Source organism: Camponotus vicinus, unplaced genomic scaffold (genome assembly GCF_025532165.1).
Source record: "Camponotus vicinus isolate PSW18456_S1 unplaced genomic scaffold, iyCamVici1.0 SCAF_7, whole genome shotgun sequence".
Classification (NCBI taxonomy): Eukaryota; Metazoa; Arthropoda; class Insecta; order Hymenoptera; family Formicidae; genus Camponotus; species Camponotus vicinus.
Genome location: NW_028141979.1, coordinates 13231838 through 13248885, shown reverse-complemented (window position 1 = coordinate 13248885; position 17048 = coordinate 13231838). Strand labels below are relative to the sequence as shown.

The 17048-nt window shown below is 30.8% G+C and overlaps 2 protein-coding genes and 1 long non-coding RNA gene across 11 annotated transcripts in view; 1 reads left to right on the top strand and 2 right to left on the bottom strand.

The window, feature by feature from the left end:
• The window catches only part of Dhc62b (Dynein heavy chain at 62B), an 835389-nt gene that overhangs the window by 381596 nt on the left and 436745 nt on the right, over nt 1–17048 (bottom strand). The gene's annotated exons all lie outside the window — the stretch shown is intronic.
• LOC145974732 (uncharacterized) lies at nt 1760–2763 on the top strand. Its single transcript, XR_014439778.1, has 2 exons — nt 1760–1880; nt 2659–2763. It is a non-coding gene; the product is annotated as an uncharacterized LOC145974732 (long non-coding RNA).
• On the bottom strand, nt 2572–6070 carry LOC145974730 (SNAPIN protein homolog). Of its 2 annotated transcripts, none has more exons than XM_083104753.1 (3): nt 5943–6070; nt 5626–5867; nt 2572–5255 (listed from the first exon to the last, which is right to left on the bottom strand). In XM_083104753.1, exons 2-3 carry the CDS (start codon nt 5775–5777, stop codon nt 5213–5215), a joined length of 195 nt encoding a protein of 64 aa, XP_082960879.1. In that variant the 5' UTR covers nt 5778–5867; nt 5943–6070; the 3' UTR covers nt 2572–5212. The 2 variants fall into 2 exon arrangements, with proteins under 2 accessions (XP_082960879.1, XP_082960880.1); XM_083104754.1 differs by having other exon boundaries at nt 5626–5812.

Genomic DNA, 17048 nt, shown 5'->3' with positions numbered 1-17048 from the left:
AAACTTAAAATATTTTAACTAAAAAAAATTGTACAAAATAATTGTTTTAATTTCCTACAAATAATATTAAAAAGTTGCGCCAACTGAATAAAAATTTTCACTATAAAATATACATTTCTTTTTTATTTCCAATATTAAAAGAAAAATGATATTAAATGAATTGTAATATATCTATTATAAAAAATCGTTGAAAATATGAACAATCATATACATTGCAATAATCATATGCATATATCCTGAAAAGTTTAATTAAAAAAAAAAAAAAGGAAATGATAATACAAAATACAAAATTAAAAATTATTAAAAAAATTAAAAATTAGAAATTAATAAAAAAAAAATAAAAATTTATTTAAAAATTAAAAATTAATACATATAAAAAAATTTTAGTTAAAAAACTTAGCGCTGCTAATTGCATTAGCACATTATTCAACGTAGCAGCGCTAAGTTTTTTAACTAAAATTTTTTTATATGTATTAATTTTTAATTTTTAAATAAATTTTTTTTTTATTAATATCTAATTTTTAATTTTTTTAATAATTTTTAATTTTGTATTTTGTATTATCATTTCCTTTTTTTTTTTTTTTAATTAAACTTTTCAGGATATATGCATATGATTATTGCAATGTATATGATTGTTCATATTTTCAACGATTTTTTATAATAGATATATTACAATTCATTTAATATCATTTTTCTTTTAATATTGGAAATAAAAAAGAAATGTATATTTTATAGTGAAAATTTTTATTCAGTTGGCGCAACTTTTTAATATTATTTGTAGGAAATTAAAACAATTATTTTGTACAATTTTTTTTAGTTAAAATATTTTAAGTTTTTATTTTCAATTAGCGTAATTTTTGGATATCATCATTTTTCTAGGATATAATGTAGAAAATTAAAACAACTATTTTGTATAACTTTTTTTGGTTAAAATATTTTTATAAGTTTTTATTTTCACTTAGCGCAATTTTTTTGATATCATTATTTTTGTAGGATATACAATTTTACACAAAATTAAAATAATTTGTAGAACAATTTTTTACGGTTTAAAATAACACTATTTTGTGCAGATTAAAATAACTATTTTGTAGATTAAAATAATCCTATTTTGAAGATAGGTTTTTTACAGTAGTTTTTTACAGTTTTAAAATAACACTATTTTGGAGACAGGTTTTTTACAATAGTTTTTTACAGTTAATAATACACTATTTTGCAAATACATATACTGTTTTTTACGCGGACTTAGCACCTTTTTTTACCTTTTTTTTAAAAGGGTAATTTTTTTAGGGATATCACTCTTTTTTGTACTATATGTTAAACATCTTTAAATAAATGAGCAAAGAACCCGCCACCACCCCCGTCATATTTCATTAAAATTCGACGGTCCTCTTTGCTTACTATATAGATATTCAGATCCTTCAAACTTCTTTGCTATTCTTATTGCAAAAATAACGGATAATTACAAATCAATATGTCATTAGAAATCTACATTTATTATTCACAATTAATACTTATAAATCCATTAATGAATAATCGTTGCTTTGCTTATCTAATTCATCATTGAATATATAAATGGAACGGAGAAAAAGTGAGTTATTTAATTCTATTTTTAATAGTAAGGAAAATAAAGACAAATTATCAAGAGACACGGTAGTGTTGGCAACTTACCTAAATATTTTTTCACAGTTCATAAATAATGCAGAATATGAAGCAGTCTTCACGAAATTATTGTTGATACATTACAACATTCTTTAAATGGGACTGATCGAAAGGGTTTTCTATCATTTTTATACAAATATTTTATAACTTATATTATACATTTACAGTTCCAGAAACGAAAAAGAACCAGCAACAATTAATGATAATGAAACTCACAAAAGGTAAGCAATGATTATTAATAATATCTATAAAGATATTTTATAATATAATTTATTATTTTATATATTTTATTTCAATCTTTTATTATAATCTTCTATTATATATGTTTCACGCATGATACTGTTTAACTTTTATTTAAATGTCTTATTATAATTCGTATATGTATTATACATACAAATACATATAATTACTCATCGCAATAACTAATGATTGTTATAATACATATATATTACTATATGTTGCATGCGCAATACAAATGCATTATAATAAAAAATTAAAATAGACCATTAAAATTAAAACTAACCATTAGTTGTTGCGATACGTAACTATATGTACTTCTGCGTATAACACATATATATGTATTACAATAAAAGATTAAAATAAAGGTTAACCAAGTATTGTGTGTGCAACTCATATGCATTACAATAAGGATTAAAATAATAAAATATATAAAATAATAAAATATTATAAAATTTTTTATAGAAATGATAGATAACAATCTATTATTTCATTATAAAAATGTTTTATAATCTATTTTAATATTTTATTATCTTAATCTTTTATTATAATGCATATGTATTGCACACACAATACTTGGTTAACTTTTATTTTAACACTTTATTGTAATACATATTGTAATACATATATATAATAAAAATATAGAAATATATAATAAAAATAGATGACAAAGAATTAATTTTTATTTTAATCTTTTATTGTAATACATAATATAAAAATATTTTATATTGTACAATATATTTTATACATTTCTATTTTCAGATCTAACGAAAAGGAAAATGAAGAAAATCCTAAAAAGTAAGTGTAACACATTATATTATTAATACATATGCGTAAGAAATGATAGATAACAAGGGAATAAAAATTTATTTTACTATTTTTATTGTAATTCACTTATTGTAATTACTTATTTTTTATTGTAATTCATATTTGTGTTGCACACACAATACATATATGCATTACAATAAAAGATTAAAATGAAGATTAATCATTTATTATCTATCATTTCTACTATCATTTCTAAACATATTTTATAATATGTATTTTATATGTTTCCATTCTTTCAGAACCTACAATATGGAAGAAATGGAGCCAGAAATTGAATTGTCGTCCTTTCTACGTGTTGAGGCTGAAGCGGCTTTAAAAGAAAATATAATACTTAAAAAAAAAATACAAAAATTAATGGAAACACAAAAATTAATGGAAACACAAAAAGAATCGCCTCCACCAACGATGGCATCACTACCACCGCCACTGCCGCCGTCAACGTCGTCACCGCTGCCATCGCCGTCAGCGTCGTCACCGCTGCCACCGCCGCCGTCGTCACCGATAACGACAGCGGGGCAAGTAAGAGGTAAATAATTTTGAATTATATAATTGGCACGTTAATTATAAAGGAATCAGCTAAATGAATCAGCTATGTTAAAAGTTAATAAATCTATTACATTTTCAGATTTATGAATTTAACATTGCCCAAAGTATTTTTAGCCTTCTATAGAATTAAAATTTGTATTTTCATGAATTTTTGTGTCGTATAAATTATATTTTACAAAAGAAATTTTTAATTCACAAATAATTATTTTTATATTTTAAAAGGCTAAAAGTATTTTGCGTAATGTTAAATTCATAAATCTGAATGTACATATATTAAAATTAGATTTATTAACTTTCAATATAGTTAATCCGTGCAGTTCTTCTTTAAATATTATATTCAAATAAAATAACATTAAAATATTTCTTTTATTGTAGAACAACCGCGTGCACGATGGGCTAGAGCGGGACGGTCGAGAGGACGAGGCCGAGGCCGAAGTTCCAATCCAAGAACCTCAGCCCGTTATAGAAATATTTTTAATTTTTATTAATATTTAAATGTGTATGCGTGTGCGTGCGTGTGTGTGTGTGTGTGTGTGTGTGTGTGTGTGTGTGTGTGTGCGTGTGTGTGTGTATCATCATACATAGAATATTTTTTATAAATGTGTCTTTTTGTTTTTTCTTTCTATGCTTTGCATAAACTACTTTTTATTTTTCATTTCCTTTTGCAAAGCATAAGCTATTTTTAATTTTGAAAATTTAAATATTCTACGTTATGATGATATAAAAATATGTTTGTATATGTGTACATGCGTGTGCGTGTGTGTATGTAATATCATCATAGCATAGAGTATTTATTTTTTCTTTCTATGCTTTTGCATAAACTACTTTTCATTTTTTTCATTTTTAATTTTCTTTCGCAAAGCATAAGTTATTTTTAATTTTGAAATTTTGAATTTCAATACTCTATGTTATGATGATATAAAAATATGTGTGTGTGTGTGTGTGTGTACATCATCATAACATAGAATATTTTTTTTTATAAATGTGTTTTTTCGTTTTTTCTTTCTATGCTTTGCATAAACTACTTTTTATTTTTAATTTTCTTTTGCAAAGCATAAGCTACTTTTAATTTTGAAATTTAAAAATTCTATGTTATGATTTCTTTTAAAATCGCTTCAGCCTCAACATGTAACGATGACGATAATTCAATTACTGACTCCATTACTTCTTCCATGATTAGTTTGTGCGTGTGCGTCTGTGCGTGTGTATCATCATAACATAGAATATTTTTTATAAATGTGTCTTTTTGTTTTTTCTTTCTATGCTTTGCATAAACTACTTTTTATTTTTCATTTCCTTTTGCAAAGCATAAGCTATTTTTAATTTTGAAAATTTAAATATTCTACGTTATGATGATATAAAAATATGTTTGTATATGTGTACATGCGTGTGCGTGTGTGTATGTAGTATCATCATAGCATAGAGTATTTATTTTTTCTTTCTATGCTTTTGTATAAACTACTTTTCATTTTTCATTTTCTTTCGCAAAGCATAAATTATTTTTAATTTTGAAATTTTGAATTTCAATATTCTATGTTATGATGATTTTTTCTTTCTATGCTTTTGCATAAACTACTTTTCATTTTTAATTTTCTTTCGCAAAGCATAAATTATTTTTAATTTTGAAATTTTGAATTTCAATATTCTATATTATAATGATTATATCAATTGCAATAAAATGAGCATTATATTTTTTCAATGCCATTGCTAGAGCTGTGATGACTATACTAGAACCACTACCTATTTCTAAACAAATCACAGGTTTCATCGCATGCAGAATGTCTAAATCTTCTTCCAAAGTATCTATTAAAAGATACGAATCCTCAGAAGGATCATAAACTGTCTTGAGTTCTTCATCTGATAAATTAACTACTGGAGTTTCCATAATTTATGGTGAAAATTGTAAGAAATTTCTTTTATAAAACTTGCAAAGTAATCAATGTTAAGTAATAACAATCCGCTGCTTCAGCTCTATTTGACATATCCTATAACAAAGAGAATAGTTATGCATAAAAAATAATACTCTTCGCAACTTTTGTACGCAACTTGTAGTACATGATAGAAGCACAATTTTTTATAACATTCCAATAATTATATATGAAAATTGAAAATGATTTTCAAAATGCTCAAGAATTCTTGTAAAATAGGTAACAATAAGATATATATGTTGCTTGTGTAAGTAAATCGCAATTTTTTATCGTTACAATTCGATGAATAAACATATATTTTGCAATAAATAGTACGTACTGTGAAAGAAATATAAGAATAATAAATATACGTAAATTTGCAAGAAGAAACGCGAAAAATAAATGTTACTATTATTGCATGCGCGCTGAACAGAAAACTTGACGTCACCTTGTGGCGCGAATTCTCTCGTCCAGTTGATCCACCGTAGGTTTCAAGAGACTCATAAGACCTTCCGTTAATGCATCCCGCGTCGGATTTTCGCAAAAGTCATCTATCTTGTCGTCGATAGATGTATTGTCACTCGCTGTGTCCACGTCCATGTTATAGCTGTAGTGAAGTAGACACTACCGTGTCTCTTGATATATATATATATATATATATATATATATATATATATATATATATATAATCTGAAATAATAATATAGATACAATCTAATCTAAATATATAAATGTTATATGTATATTATTATTTTATATAATTACCTGAAGTGACACACTTAACCTTTTACAACATATTTATAAGCACCGTTAACGCCACAGAGCGCTACTAACGCTGCGTCGCGTGAATCACTGCTAGCGCATTCTTGTGGCAGACGTTGGAAACGTATTTCTGTATATTCTTTGTTACGTTAAGAGGAGTTGACGATGACTATGACGACGTTTCTTAATTGAAATTTTCACATTTCAGACTTTGCATCATGATATCTCCGTTTACAGAGCACGTAGCGCAAAAATAAAAACACTTTTATTATTTAATTTAAACCCAAGCTATCGATTAATTCTACTAAGAACTCGATCCGTTGAGCGGTTATATGAGAAATAAAAATATCGAGTTATACTCTCAATCCGACTCGCGTAATAATACACGGAGTGCATTTTTGTGCTTACGCTGGGACTTAGCAAAGACACTACCGTGTCTCTTGATAGTGGACGAGTAATTTCTACTATTATTGATTTTGCGCTCTTAACGTTCGCCATCTAGTGGTGGCAAAATCAATATGATTGTCAATATCAATAATATTAAATCGAAAGCATAAGATCCGTAATAGAAAAGATTTGATTTTAGAAATTACTTTTCCACTTTTCATATACACCGCGGCGTAAAAAATAGTAAAAAGTGATATTGATTTTGCCACCACTAGATGGCGAACGTTAAGAGCGCAAAATCCATAATAGAAATTACTCGTCCACTATTACCCTGGCGAAAATAAGAAACTTTATAAAGCGTTAACAACCGTTGAGTGAGGGTTTTCTGAGAGTTTATATGCTTTTCAAACTTTGTAAGAGCACTTACATAACGCTGTTGGGTTTTGAATGCTTATCAAACGCTGCAGTGTTGCAATTTTTGTTCTACAAACTCTTTATATAATGTTACATGAAAGTTTTGCAATGCTGAGGTAACATTTTTCAGAGTACGTTCAGTAAACGTTGATACATCTTCGTGTACAGAGTTTACTATCAGACTTCTCAAACGTTTAACAAACACTTTTTCCAATACCATTTTTTCACTTTCAGCAAATACTTTTTCAATGTGGCGAATTGTACGGCGTTTACACAAACGGCTTGGAAACGCCTAAGAAACGCCTAAGAAATGTAATAGTACATATGTATATAGAATATGCTTCCTCGCTTTGCCGCTATGCGGCGCTGCATCAAATTAGCTAACTCGTATTCAACTTTCCGTCATAAAGTGTATATAAAGAACTGATACTAACACGATCCGAAGTTTATTTTTTCTTTTAAGGACCATCTACGATGGAAGTAATATGGAGTGGACGGTGGAGTAAGGCGTAAGCGAATGATTCTTTTCCATTTCGCATTACTCATTAGTCTTACTCCACCGTCCACTGCACCGATATTATTTTCATTGTAGACGGTTCTTTAGTCAGTTTAATTTAATAAACTGATTTAATTTAAAATAATTTGTTTAATAATCTGGATCGCTTGTTGGGATTCAGAATATGGAACAGATTATTTGAAATTAAACGGATAAATGGGAGATAGCCTATTTATTGCGTATATTAAAAATAAAATATAAATAAAAATAAAATTATTCTTATGGCCGAGTGTATTTATATACTTTTATAAATGTCCAAGATATTCACTTATCAAAAATGAAAAAAGTAATATGTCTCGAAAGTTCATGAAATTTTCACATAGATTCCACGTAGATTCTAGTACCGTTTTTGAGCGGATTATCCACTTGAATATCCACGTAGATTCAACGATATTAATCTACGTGGTAATAACGTGGATTTCACGTACTGTTTTTGTCGGGTAATCGCTTAATAGAGGATGCACGCAGTTTCCAAAGATGAAATTAAACACTTAATAGAGGATCTATAAATGTTTAAAGAACTCTTTGCATACGCCATGTAAACGCTATGCAAACTCTCAAAAACGCTATGTACAAACGTCTTTCAAACGCTGCAGTGTTGCAATTTTTGTTCTACAAACTCTTTACTAATCGTTTTTAAACTCTCGACGAACTTCCACAAACGTTCATGTAAACGCCAAACAAACGTTCATGAAACGTCTCATTTTTGCCAGGGTATATATACGCCGATCATATTAAAGCAGATTTGTCAAATCTTATGTTGAGATTTGATGTATTTGAAGATTGTCTATTGAGAAGATTGTCTATTGAGAATATTGAAAGAATTCTGGTTATTTACGTTCTTTGTTTTGAAGGTTTATTTCTGAAAAAAATTTAATTAATTTGCTGTAAATATATCTTCCTTCTGTTTATTGCGTTTTATTCATTGATTTCTGTTCATTGCTTTTTGTTCATTTCTTATTGTAATTTTCTTTAAATTCTAATTATACTTTTGAAATTATAAGTTAAGCGTAAATATGGATAAGTTTAAAATAAAAAATAAAATTCTTTCTGACGTTCTGTTAGAAGGAGACAATACAAATGTAGAAAAAATTTATAATTATATAACCCTTCATTTTAATTTTAGTGAAATGCAGTTAAAGATAATATGTGAAAAAATTTCTCAAAACTTCATGCCCATTTTTAAGAAAAAATATCGAAAAGCAATTTATAATAAACATCAATTTGAGTCGAGTAACAAGAAATGGTTAGATACTGATTTCATTGCACATTTTGCTCCTCAAAAACGTGGCAGAAAGTTTTTAGACTTTGATGAGTGTTCTCGGTCTGCTAAATGGAGTAAGAGTAATTCTTTAAGAGGCACCTATTCCGACAATGAAATTGAAAACGCTTTCCTCACTGGTTTAAGAAATAATGGGAAATCAGCTTTGGCAAATACTATTTCTAAGCTATTACGTTCTGAAAATGATGAGACAAGTACAATGAATGATAAAAATATTGTACAATTTACTGATTATGAAGCTCTAACTTTGTTTGAGGACGCTAAATTAACAAAACATCAGTATGAAACAATTCGTTTGCATGCAATTGCCAAAAATGCAGATATATTTCCATCTTATAAAAAACTTTCTGAAATAAAAAAAACATGCTTTCCCTCGCCAGATGCATTTAAAATCTCAGAAGCGGTTGCGGAAGTTAACTTACAGCAGCTGTTAGATCACACTGTCAATCGCATATTATTAATTCCAAATGTTGAACTTCCACTTGCTGTACAAGATGAAAAAATGTCATTACGGTTGATAGCAAAATGGGGATGTGATGGAGCATCAGGACATACAAAGTATAAACAAAAGTTTGCTCATGAAACATTATCAGATGAAAGTATTTTCATGATTTCCATGGTTCCTTTACGTTTAGAAATTAACATTTCATTTGAATGAAAAGAGCTATGGAAAAATCCTCGCCCATCATCAACAAAGTATTGTCGACCCATTAAATTTGAATATGCTTCCGAATCAAAAGAAAAAATAATATTTGAAGTTAATCAAATAAAAAAACAAATAAATATCTTATTCCTACTATTATAGATACACATAAAACAAATAAATATCTTATTCCTACTATTATAGATACTGGCACGGGTTATTACGAAGTGAAACATGAAATGATTTTAACAATGATAGATGGAAAAGTATGTCAGACCTTAACTGGAACATTATCTGCATCAGCATGTGTGATATGCGGAGCAAAACCATCCGAAATGAATAATCTTTCTAAATTAAAAAGCAAGCAAGAAATTGTACAACATTTTGAATATGGTCTCTCAACACTGCACGCGTGGATTCGATTTATGGAGTGTATATTGGAGTGCATATATCTTATCGGCTAAGTTTTTGTAAATGGGCTGCAAAGGAACCTCAGGATAATATGGCGATGGAAGAAACCAAAAAAAGTATTCAAGAAGAATTTAGACTTAACAAATGGGTCTGTATATAGATATTCCACAACAAGGTTCAGGATCCTCAAACGATGGGAACACGGCGAGAAGATTTTTTAGAAATCCTGAAACAACTTCAAAAATAACTGGTGTTAATGAAAATCTCATTCGAAGATTTGGAATTATTTTCCAGACGCTTGCTTGTGGAAGAAAAATAAATATTGTTCAATTTGAAAAATATGCATTTGAAACAGCAGAACTGTATATAAAACTTTATCCCTGGTATTACATGCCTGCTTCAGTGCACAAAATTCTTTTTCATGGGAGCAAGATTATAAATTTACATTTATTACCAATCGGTGAATTATCTGAAGAAGCGCAGGAAGCACGTAATAAAGATTTTAAGCGTTTTAGAGAATACCACACGCGAAAACATTGTAGAAGTGCAACAAATGAAGATATTATTAAAAAGCTATTAATTTCGTCTGATCCTTATATAAGTAGTGAACGGAATCAATGGAAACATTCTTCGAAAGATATTGACATCGAAGCTCAACAATTACTGTTAGATGAAACGTGAAAATAACACTGTTGTATAAGGGGATTATAAGGGAAGTATAACTATTCGCGCGAATAATCAGTGACCTTCAATTATTATAACATATTTACAATTAAATACCTTAAAAATATTTATTCCTATACTGTGTTAATCGGTTCGTAACGATTCATTTATCATTTATTCATATTCATAATATTTTTATTGTTTATGGCAGCCATATTCAATTTATTATATAGTTAATTTTGTAATTTTAATAATAGATTTATAATCTGCAACATCAAAAACATACATACACATAATTTGATATAAATCGATTTAAGTTCCTATTTTTCAGCTACCGTATTACATCCGCCATTTTGAAAAACGCCCAAATTCAAAAATCGGCTTCGATAACTTTATTAGCAATTAAATAAGCTTTAATTTAAAAAAAAAGCATTAAAATCCGTTAAGAATTGAAGGTTGTAGACAATTATGAAACGCGATTTCTCATTTCGCCCCACTGTGCGCCGTTCGGCTCGCTAACAAGGGGAGTGCACGACGTGCCCCTCACCGATTCAAACGAGGATTTTTTTATGTGTAGTACCTAATTAGAAACAAGTTCTGTTAAAGCGAGAGAACGCGCTTCTCAAGCATTCGTCTGAAAAAAAATGTTGAAGAAATGTTGAAGAAATGTTTGCCAGCATTTCTTAAGACGTTGCGATGAAGCATTATCGAAGCGCCCCGGTGGCTCGGTTGGTAGCGTTCTTCTTTTGTAACCGCGAGATCCCTGGATCGAATCTCGCCGTGTGTAACTATTTTTTTTTCTTTTATTTTTGTGTAATTTATTTTTTTTTGTTCCTAGGAATATTTTATAACATTAATAAATAAATATTACAGTTTTTGTAATTGACATTTAATTTTTAACATTTTGTTCCATATATTAAAAGAAAATTCGAATGCTTTCTGTCAAAAATATAATATAAGGAAATGTTTAATATTATACGAGAAATATATTACTACTAATAAAATAAATAAGTAAATTTACAATAATTATTTTTTTTCGTTAGCATATTAGCATTAATTGTAAATAATATATAAAGGTCGAAATATGTAAAGAACGAAAATAAATCAAACAAATTTGTATAGCATACATTTTTTAATCTTACAACAAACGTTACATATTACAAAATTGTTATTTTAATTAGCGGAATCAGTAGTGCCTTTGCAAGATGCCGGATGGTATTGATCGAAACTCGTAGCTATTGTTGCTCAAGGTCAGGTATACGAAAAGTGATCCGAGACCGAGCAAAATAATAAAAATATAGCTCTAACGTATAAAACTTTTAAGAAATATTCTTATTTCTAGAGCTAGAAAATTTAAAATATCTTTATTAATTGTAAAATAAAATAATTAAAAATATTACCAAAATATCCGCGTTATTATTGATAATTGTTATTTACTTATTTATTTTATTAGTAGTAATATATTTCTCGTATAATATTAAACATTTCCTTATATTATATTTTTGACAGAAAGCATTCGAATTTTCTTTTAATATATGGAACAAAATGTTAAAAATTAAATGTCAATTACAAAAACTGTAATATTTATTTATTAATGTTATAAAATATTCCTAGGAACAAAAAAAAATAAATTACACAAAAATAAAAGAAAAAAAAATAGTTACACACGGCGAGATTCGATCCAGGGATCTCGCGGTTACAAAAGAAGAACGCTACCAACCGAGCCACCGGGGCGCTTCGATAATGCTTCATCGCAACGTCTTAAGAAATGCTGGCAAATCTTCAACATTTTTTTTCAGACGAATGCTTGAGAAGCGCGTTCTCTCGCTTTAACAGAACTTGTTTCTAATTAGGTACTACACATAAAAAAATCCTCATTTGAATCGGTGAGGGGCACGTCGTGTACTCCCCTTGTAAGTCTGGCCGTAAGAACAATATAAGAAATATATGAAATGTGAATAGCGTTCCCTTAGATTTTCGGTATCGCGTGAATATTCGATCTTCCTGACTTTCACGTTTTGCGAATATCGATAGATTATCTTATGATTAGGATCACCGCTGTCGAATTATATGTTTGTTATATTTCGTTGTTGCAAATATTCTCCAATCTATGTTACTATTATGTTTCTTTAATTTGTTATTTCTTTTATTTTATTTTATTTTTGAATAAATTTGTTATCTTTCATTATAATACGTTTGCGTAAATTATTTGAGTGTCGGCCTTTCGTGAACGTTAGATTCTATCGTGTTATCGAATTATCCATTTTCGTAAAGTCTCGTATAAATAATTATAACACCCTTTTCCATAGACCCTACCCCTCTACCGTTAGGCAAGTTAGGCCGGTGGCGAATAAGGCAAGCATTTGTCGCGTTATTTTGGCGATTAATGAATTGATACGTGAAAGATCGTATCTGGCGCCCAATTTCGAGATTTTGATATGGCCTTCGCTTCGCCGCGGCTCACGCAGAACACCCTCCTCTCTCCATCCTCCGAGCGTGAGTATTCTCTTTTCGTTACTTGTGTTTCGACGACGTTTTCGCTCCTTCTCATCCTAACATCCGAGGATTGTAAAATATGAAATTACGTCACAATACATATATATATACAGGGTGGACCATTTTAACCTTTAATGGAGAATAACTCGAAAACCAAGCCCGGGAGAGAAAAATGTTTCAGACAAAAGTTGTTTGGTTTCGAGGGAGCCATAAGATGGTATCATTGGTTTGACCTTGAAGAGTTATTTGAAGGTCACATGAAGGTGACCTTCAATTTCTTAAATGGAACCTACTATTTGTCATTGCATATTCTTGTAGCTTATCTCGAGAGCTTTCCAAAACACTATAATTAAGTACCTTTTCGTTAAGTACTTTTTGAGTTATAAGGCTTGAAATAATTTCTTAATTTTACATAAACCGTAAAATATCTGGTAAAATATTCATTTTTCGATTATCTTACCTTAATACTTTTACATACAAAATAATGAGAGTAATCAATTGATGTAAAGAAAACACATAGTTGTTTTGAAGAAAAAATATGTAATTTGCAATTAACAATTCCATATTTTTTCTTAAAAACAACTATGTGTTTTCTTTACATCAATTGATGTATGGATATCACACACATTCATGATAATAATAATATTAATATGTTAAATGTTTATTATGTTTACCGCATTCTTCAATCGAACACATGATCGCGTTCGATAGCGCCAGTAGTACCTTAACCTACCGCAACCTACCATGACAAAAAACTGCTTACAGTCGCCGAGTAATTATCGTCGCATTGTCGCGTCGTCGCGTCGTGTAATAACGTGTCCGCGCGTGTTTCTTTCATCGAGTGATTTTTAATCGCCAACAGTTATTATTCGACAGTGATTAATAGTGATTAGTGATAGAGTCATTAGTAAATTTCTCGTCTCATCGAGTGAGTAAATAAATGTGATTACGTTAAAGTTTATAGAAGAATACAGTTCAGGAAAGAAGAAAAACTTTCAGTTAATTTAGTGTGGATTTCTTGTCTTTTGCAACGTGATATCTACGTTAAATTTGAGAACGTACGATCTATTGGAAAATTCATTTCTCCTTCAAGCAATTACAGCAATACATCAAAAGTCATCGAACAAGGTAATAATAACTATTTTTTGAGGTTATGTGAAAACAGATCACGGGAAGTCAGAGGGACAGTGTGTCAAAGGAAATTCGTGAAAAGAGAGGGGTTTTTAGTGGGTAGGGAGTACCGAGTTGGTAATTCGACTTGGTACTCGAGTCCCACATAACTCACTGGATCGACCGGTGGGTATGCATAAAATGCATTTTCCCCTCTCTCGTAAAAAGAAAAAAAAAATTACAGGTGAGTGAGCGAATGAGAGAGAGAGAGAGAGAGAGAGAGAGAGAGAGAGAGAGAGAGAGAGAGAGAGAGAGAGAGAGACAGACAGACAGACAGACAGACAGAGAGAGAATGTATGTGTTCGCATGTGTGTCTGTATGTGTATAGCGACCAGCTGATCGCAGCAGGCGCCCCGCGTAAGCACCCGCGTCTGACGGTGAATCGCGCGACCCTTGCCTGCCTCTTGTATTCGACCCGTCGTACGTTAACTACTTCCTTTAATAATTCAAAAACTAAGCTTCGGACGAAATTTTGCCAAAGAAAAAATCGTCTTAGAATTCGGTCAAGATTATGTTTTTGCAAAAGCATAAAGTTATTTAGAATCACCCTGTATATATATATATATATATTGATATTGATATTTATTAGATTTTTACGTAGATATCCATTCAATGTTCTATATCCGTACATATGTGAAATATGGAATGAGATATGGAATTCTTGACCGTCTATGGTTAATTTTTGGAGCTCTGGGGTTCCTCGCAAAAGATAGAGAAGATACGGCTATAATAGTCTTAGAGAGTTAGTGCGCTCTTTGACCGATAAGTCGTGAATCGTGGGTGTTGTGCTGTGCACGGCTTTATATATTGCCTTAATTGGATCCCACTCTCGGGTTAAGTGTTCCCGTTTTCGGATTAACTTCCGAAAACCGATAACCTCCGATTTGAATGAAATTGTGTAAAAAACTTCCTTTTAGCTTAAAATACAAGCCTGTAAGAGGAATTTTGGCGACTGCTACAAAAAAGTCATTTTTTTAAAGAAAATGAAAAATATAACAATAAGGGAAATATATATAATAAGACAATTAAATTGTCTTGACCTTGACAAAATATGTCAATACATACGTACTCAGCACAAATCAAAACGTAGACCACGAGCACGGTCTTACATACAGGTCTGGAAACTGGTTTACTTTTTCGGTGGTGGGGGTGTCCCGCTTAGTGGCTCGAAATTGATAGTTTCCTGTATGTCCGCACAAGTCGTTGCGATCGAGGGATGTTCAGGCGCGCAATTCTCTTTTGACAAAGATACATTTGTTTATCCTTTCCGATTACCACTTATATCGCTTATTATGTAAACTTATTAATAAAACATTAAAAAAACAATATAAAATAATAATAAGACCGCGTCAGTGGAACCTGTGGACGGACGTGCTGTGGACACCAAATACCGCCATCTTGTTTAATTAACATCCCATGCATGTTGCGAACCACGCGGCCAATATTCAAACTACACAAACCGAGGACAAAATGCGGGACACTTCCCACCACCGGAGTTTCCAGACCTGTATGTAAGACCGTGACACGTGTAACGGCTAGCAAAAAATGTAAACAAATCGTAACAAATGTAAACAAGGTCGCGCAGCAAGCCAAATACACACACACACGGGGGGGGTGCAAGGGGGGCCTTCGGCCCCCCTTCCGCACCCACCCCGTCCCCCTCGCTTCGCGTGGAAAGTTACAAACCCATAGGAATCTCGCTTTTAAAAAAATGACTTTTTTGTAGCAGTCGCCAAAATTCCTTTTACAGGCTTGTATTTTAAGCTAAAAGGAAGCTTTCTACAAAATTTCATTCAAATCGGAGGTAATCGGTTTTCGGAAGTACACCCGTATATGAATATCCACTGGATATCTTTGGCTAGCTACTTAGTGGATATTCACATGCAAAAAACGGGCCATTAAATTTTAGCACAATTTTTTAACACTATTCAAATAGCGATAAATCAGTAAAAAACTATCATATTGAGATAAAATAAAGTTCAAATTAAAGCTTGAATATTTCTTCAAAAAAAGCCAAATTGGAGTTACAAAAATGTTTTATAAAATGACGAACGCTGAAGATAGACTTGAGAAATGAAAAACAAATTTTTTTTAACTGTTGCATTGCTCAGGAGAATCAGCTTCCTGGTATAAAAAATGTATGAATTTTTAAGCTCATTTATTTCCTAACAAATTCATATTTTAATTAATTTTCTACAATATTTCTTCATAAAGTTATATCGTTTTGAAGAAAATGAACCTTTTTTTGTAAAATTTGCAATTCAGAAATAAATTATCAAAAAAATTTTTCAAAAAAGAACTTATAGTATAACTCGACCCAAAATACGCTACATAGAGATAAATGAGATTGTCAGATTTAAATTTTGTGTGAGTATGTGCGTGTACACGCACCGGCAGGAATGGTGTCCCAGTATGTATGTGTGGACGGTCGACGTCATACGCACACACGCAAAGCGCGCACGTACGTGAGTCAAGAATTTATTCTTCATTAAATTTGATCTTTTTATATAATTTAATTATTATTTAATTTAATAGAATGAATGCCGACCTTTAGTGCACGCGGTTAAGCCGCATTTCTTAAAGAAAGAAAAGAAAAATATATCGATATTGATATTAAAGCTCTATACGAGACACGTATAGAAACAGTGCGGTATATAGCTGTCTCACAACTATCACGTCTTGTAATGCTTTCTCTCTCGCTCTTGTGCTGTGCGCGAAGGACGCAACATCGGAACGCCCCCCACTACTTTACCCCCACTTTCTCCTTCGCTGCCCGGCCCACGTACAGTAAGCGACAACGATTCTTTCTTAGGCGGGGCAAGGGGAGCGTAGAACTGGCCATTCAGCCACTGCCGCGTTGCCGGCTGATTGGCCAGTTCTACGCTCCCCTTGCCCCTTGTAATATCCTACACATACGCATGCACGCACGCACACACAGGGATCAGATTCCTACCGTCCATGCCGTTGGGTAATGCTAAAAGCATAACACAAGCATACATATGTACAGTAAGCGACGATTCTTTCCTAGGCGGGTCAAGGGGAGCGTAGAACTGGCCATTCAGCCACTGCCGCGTTGCCGGCTGATTG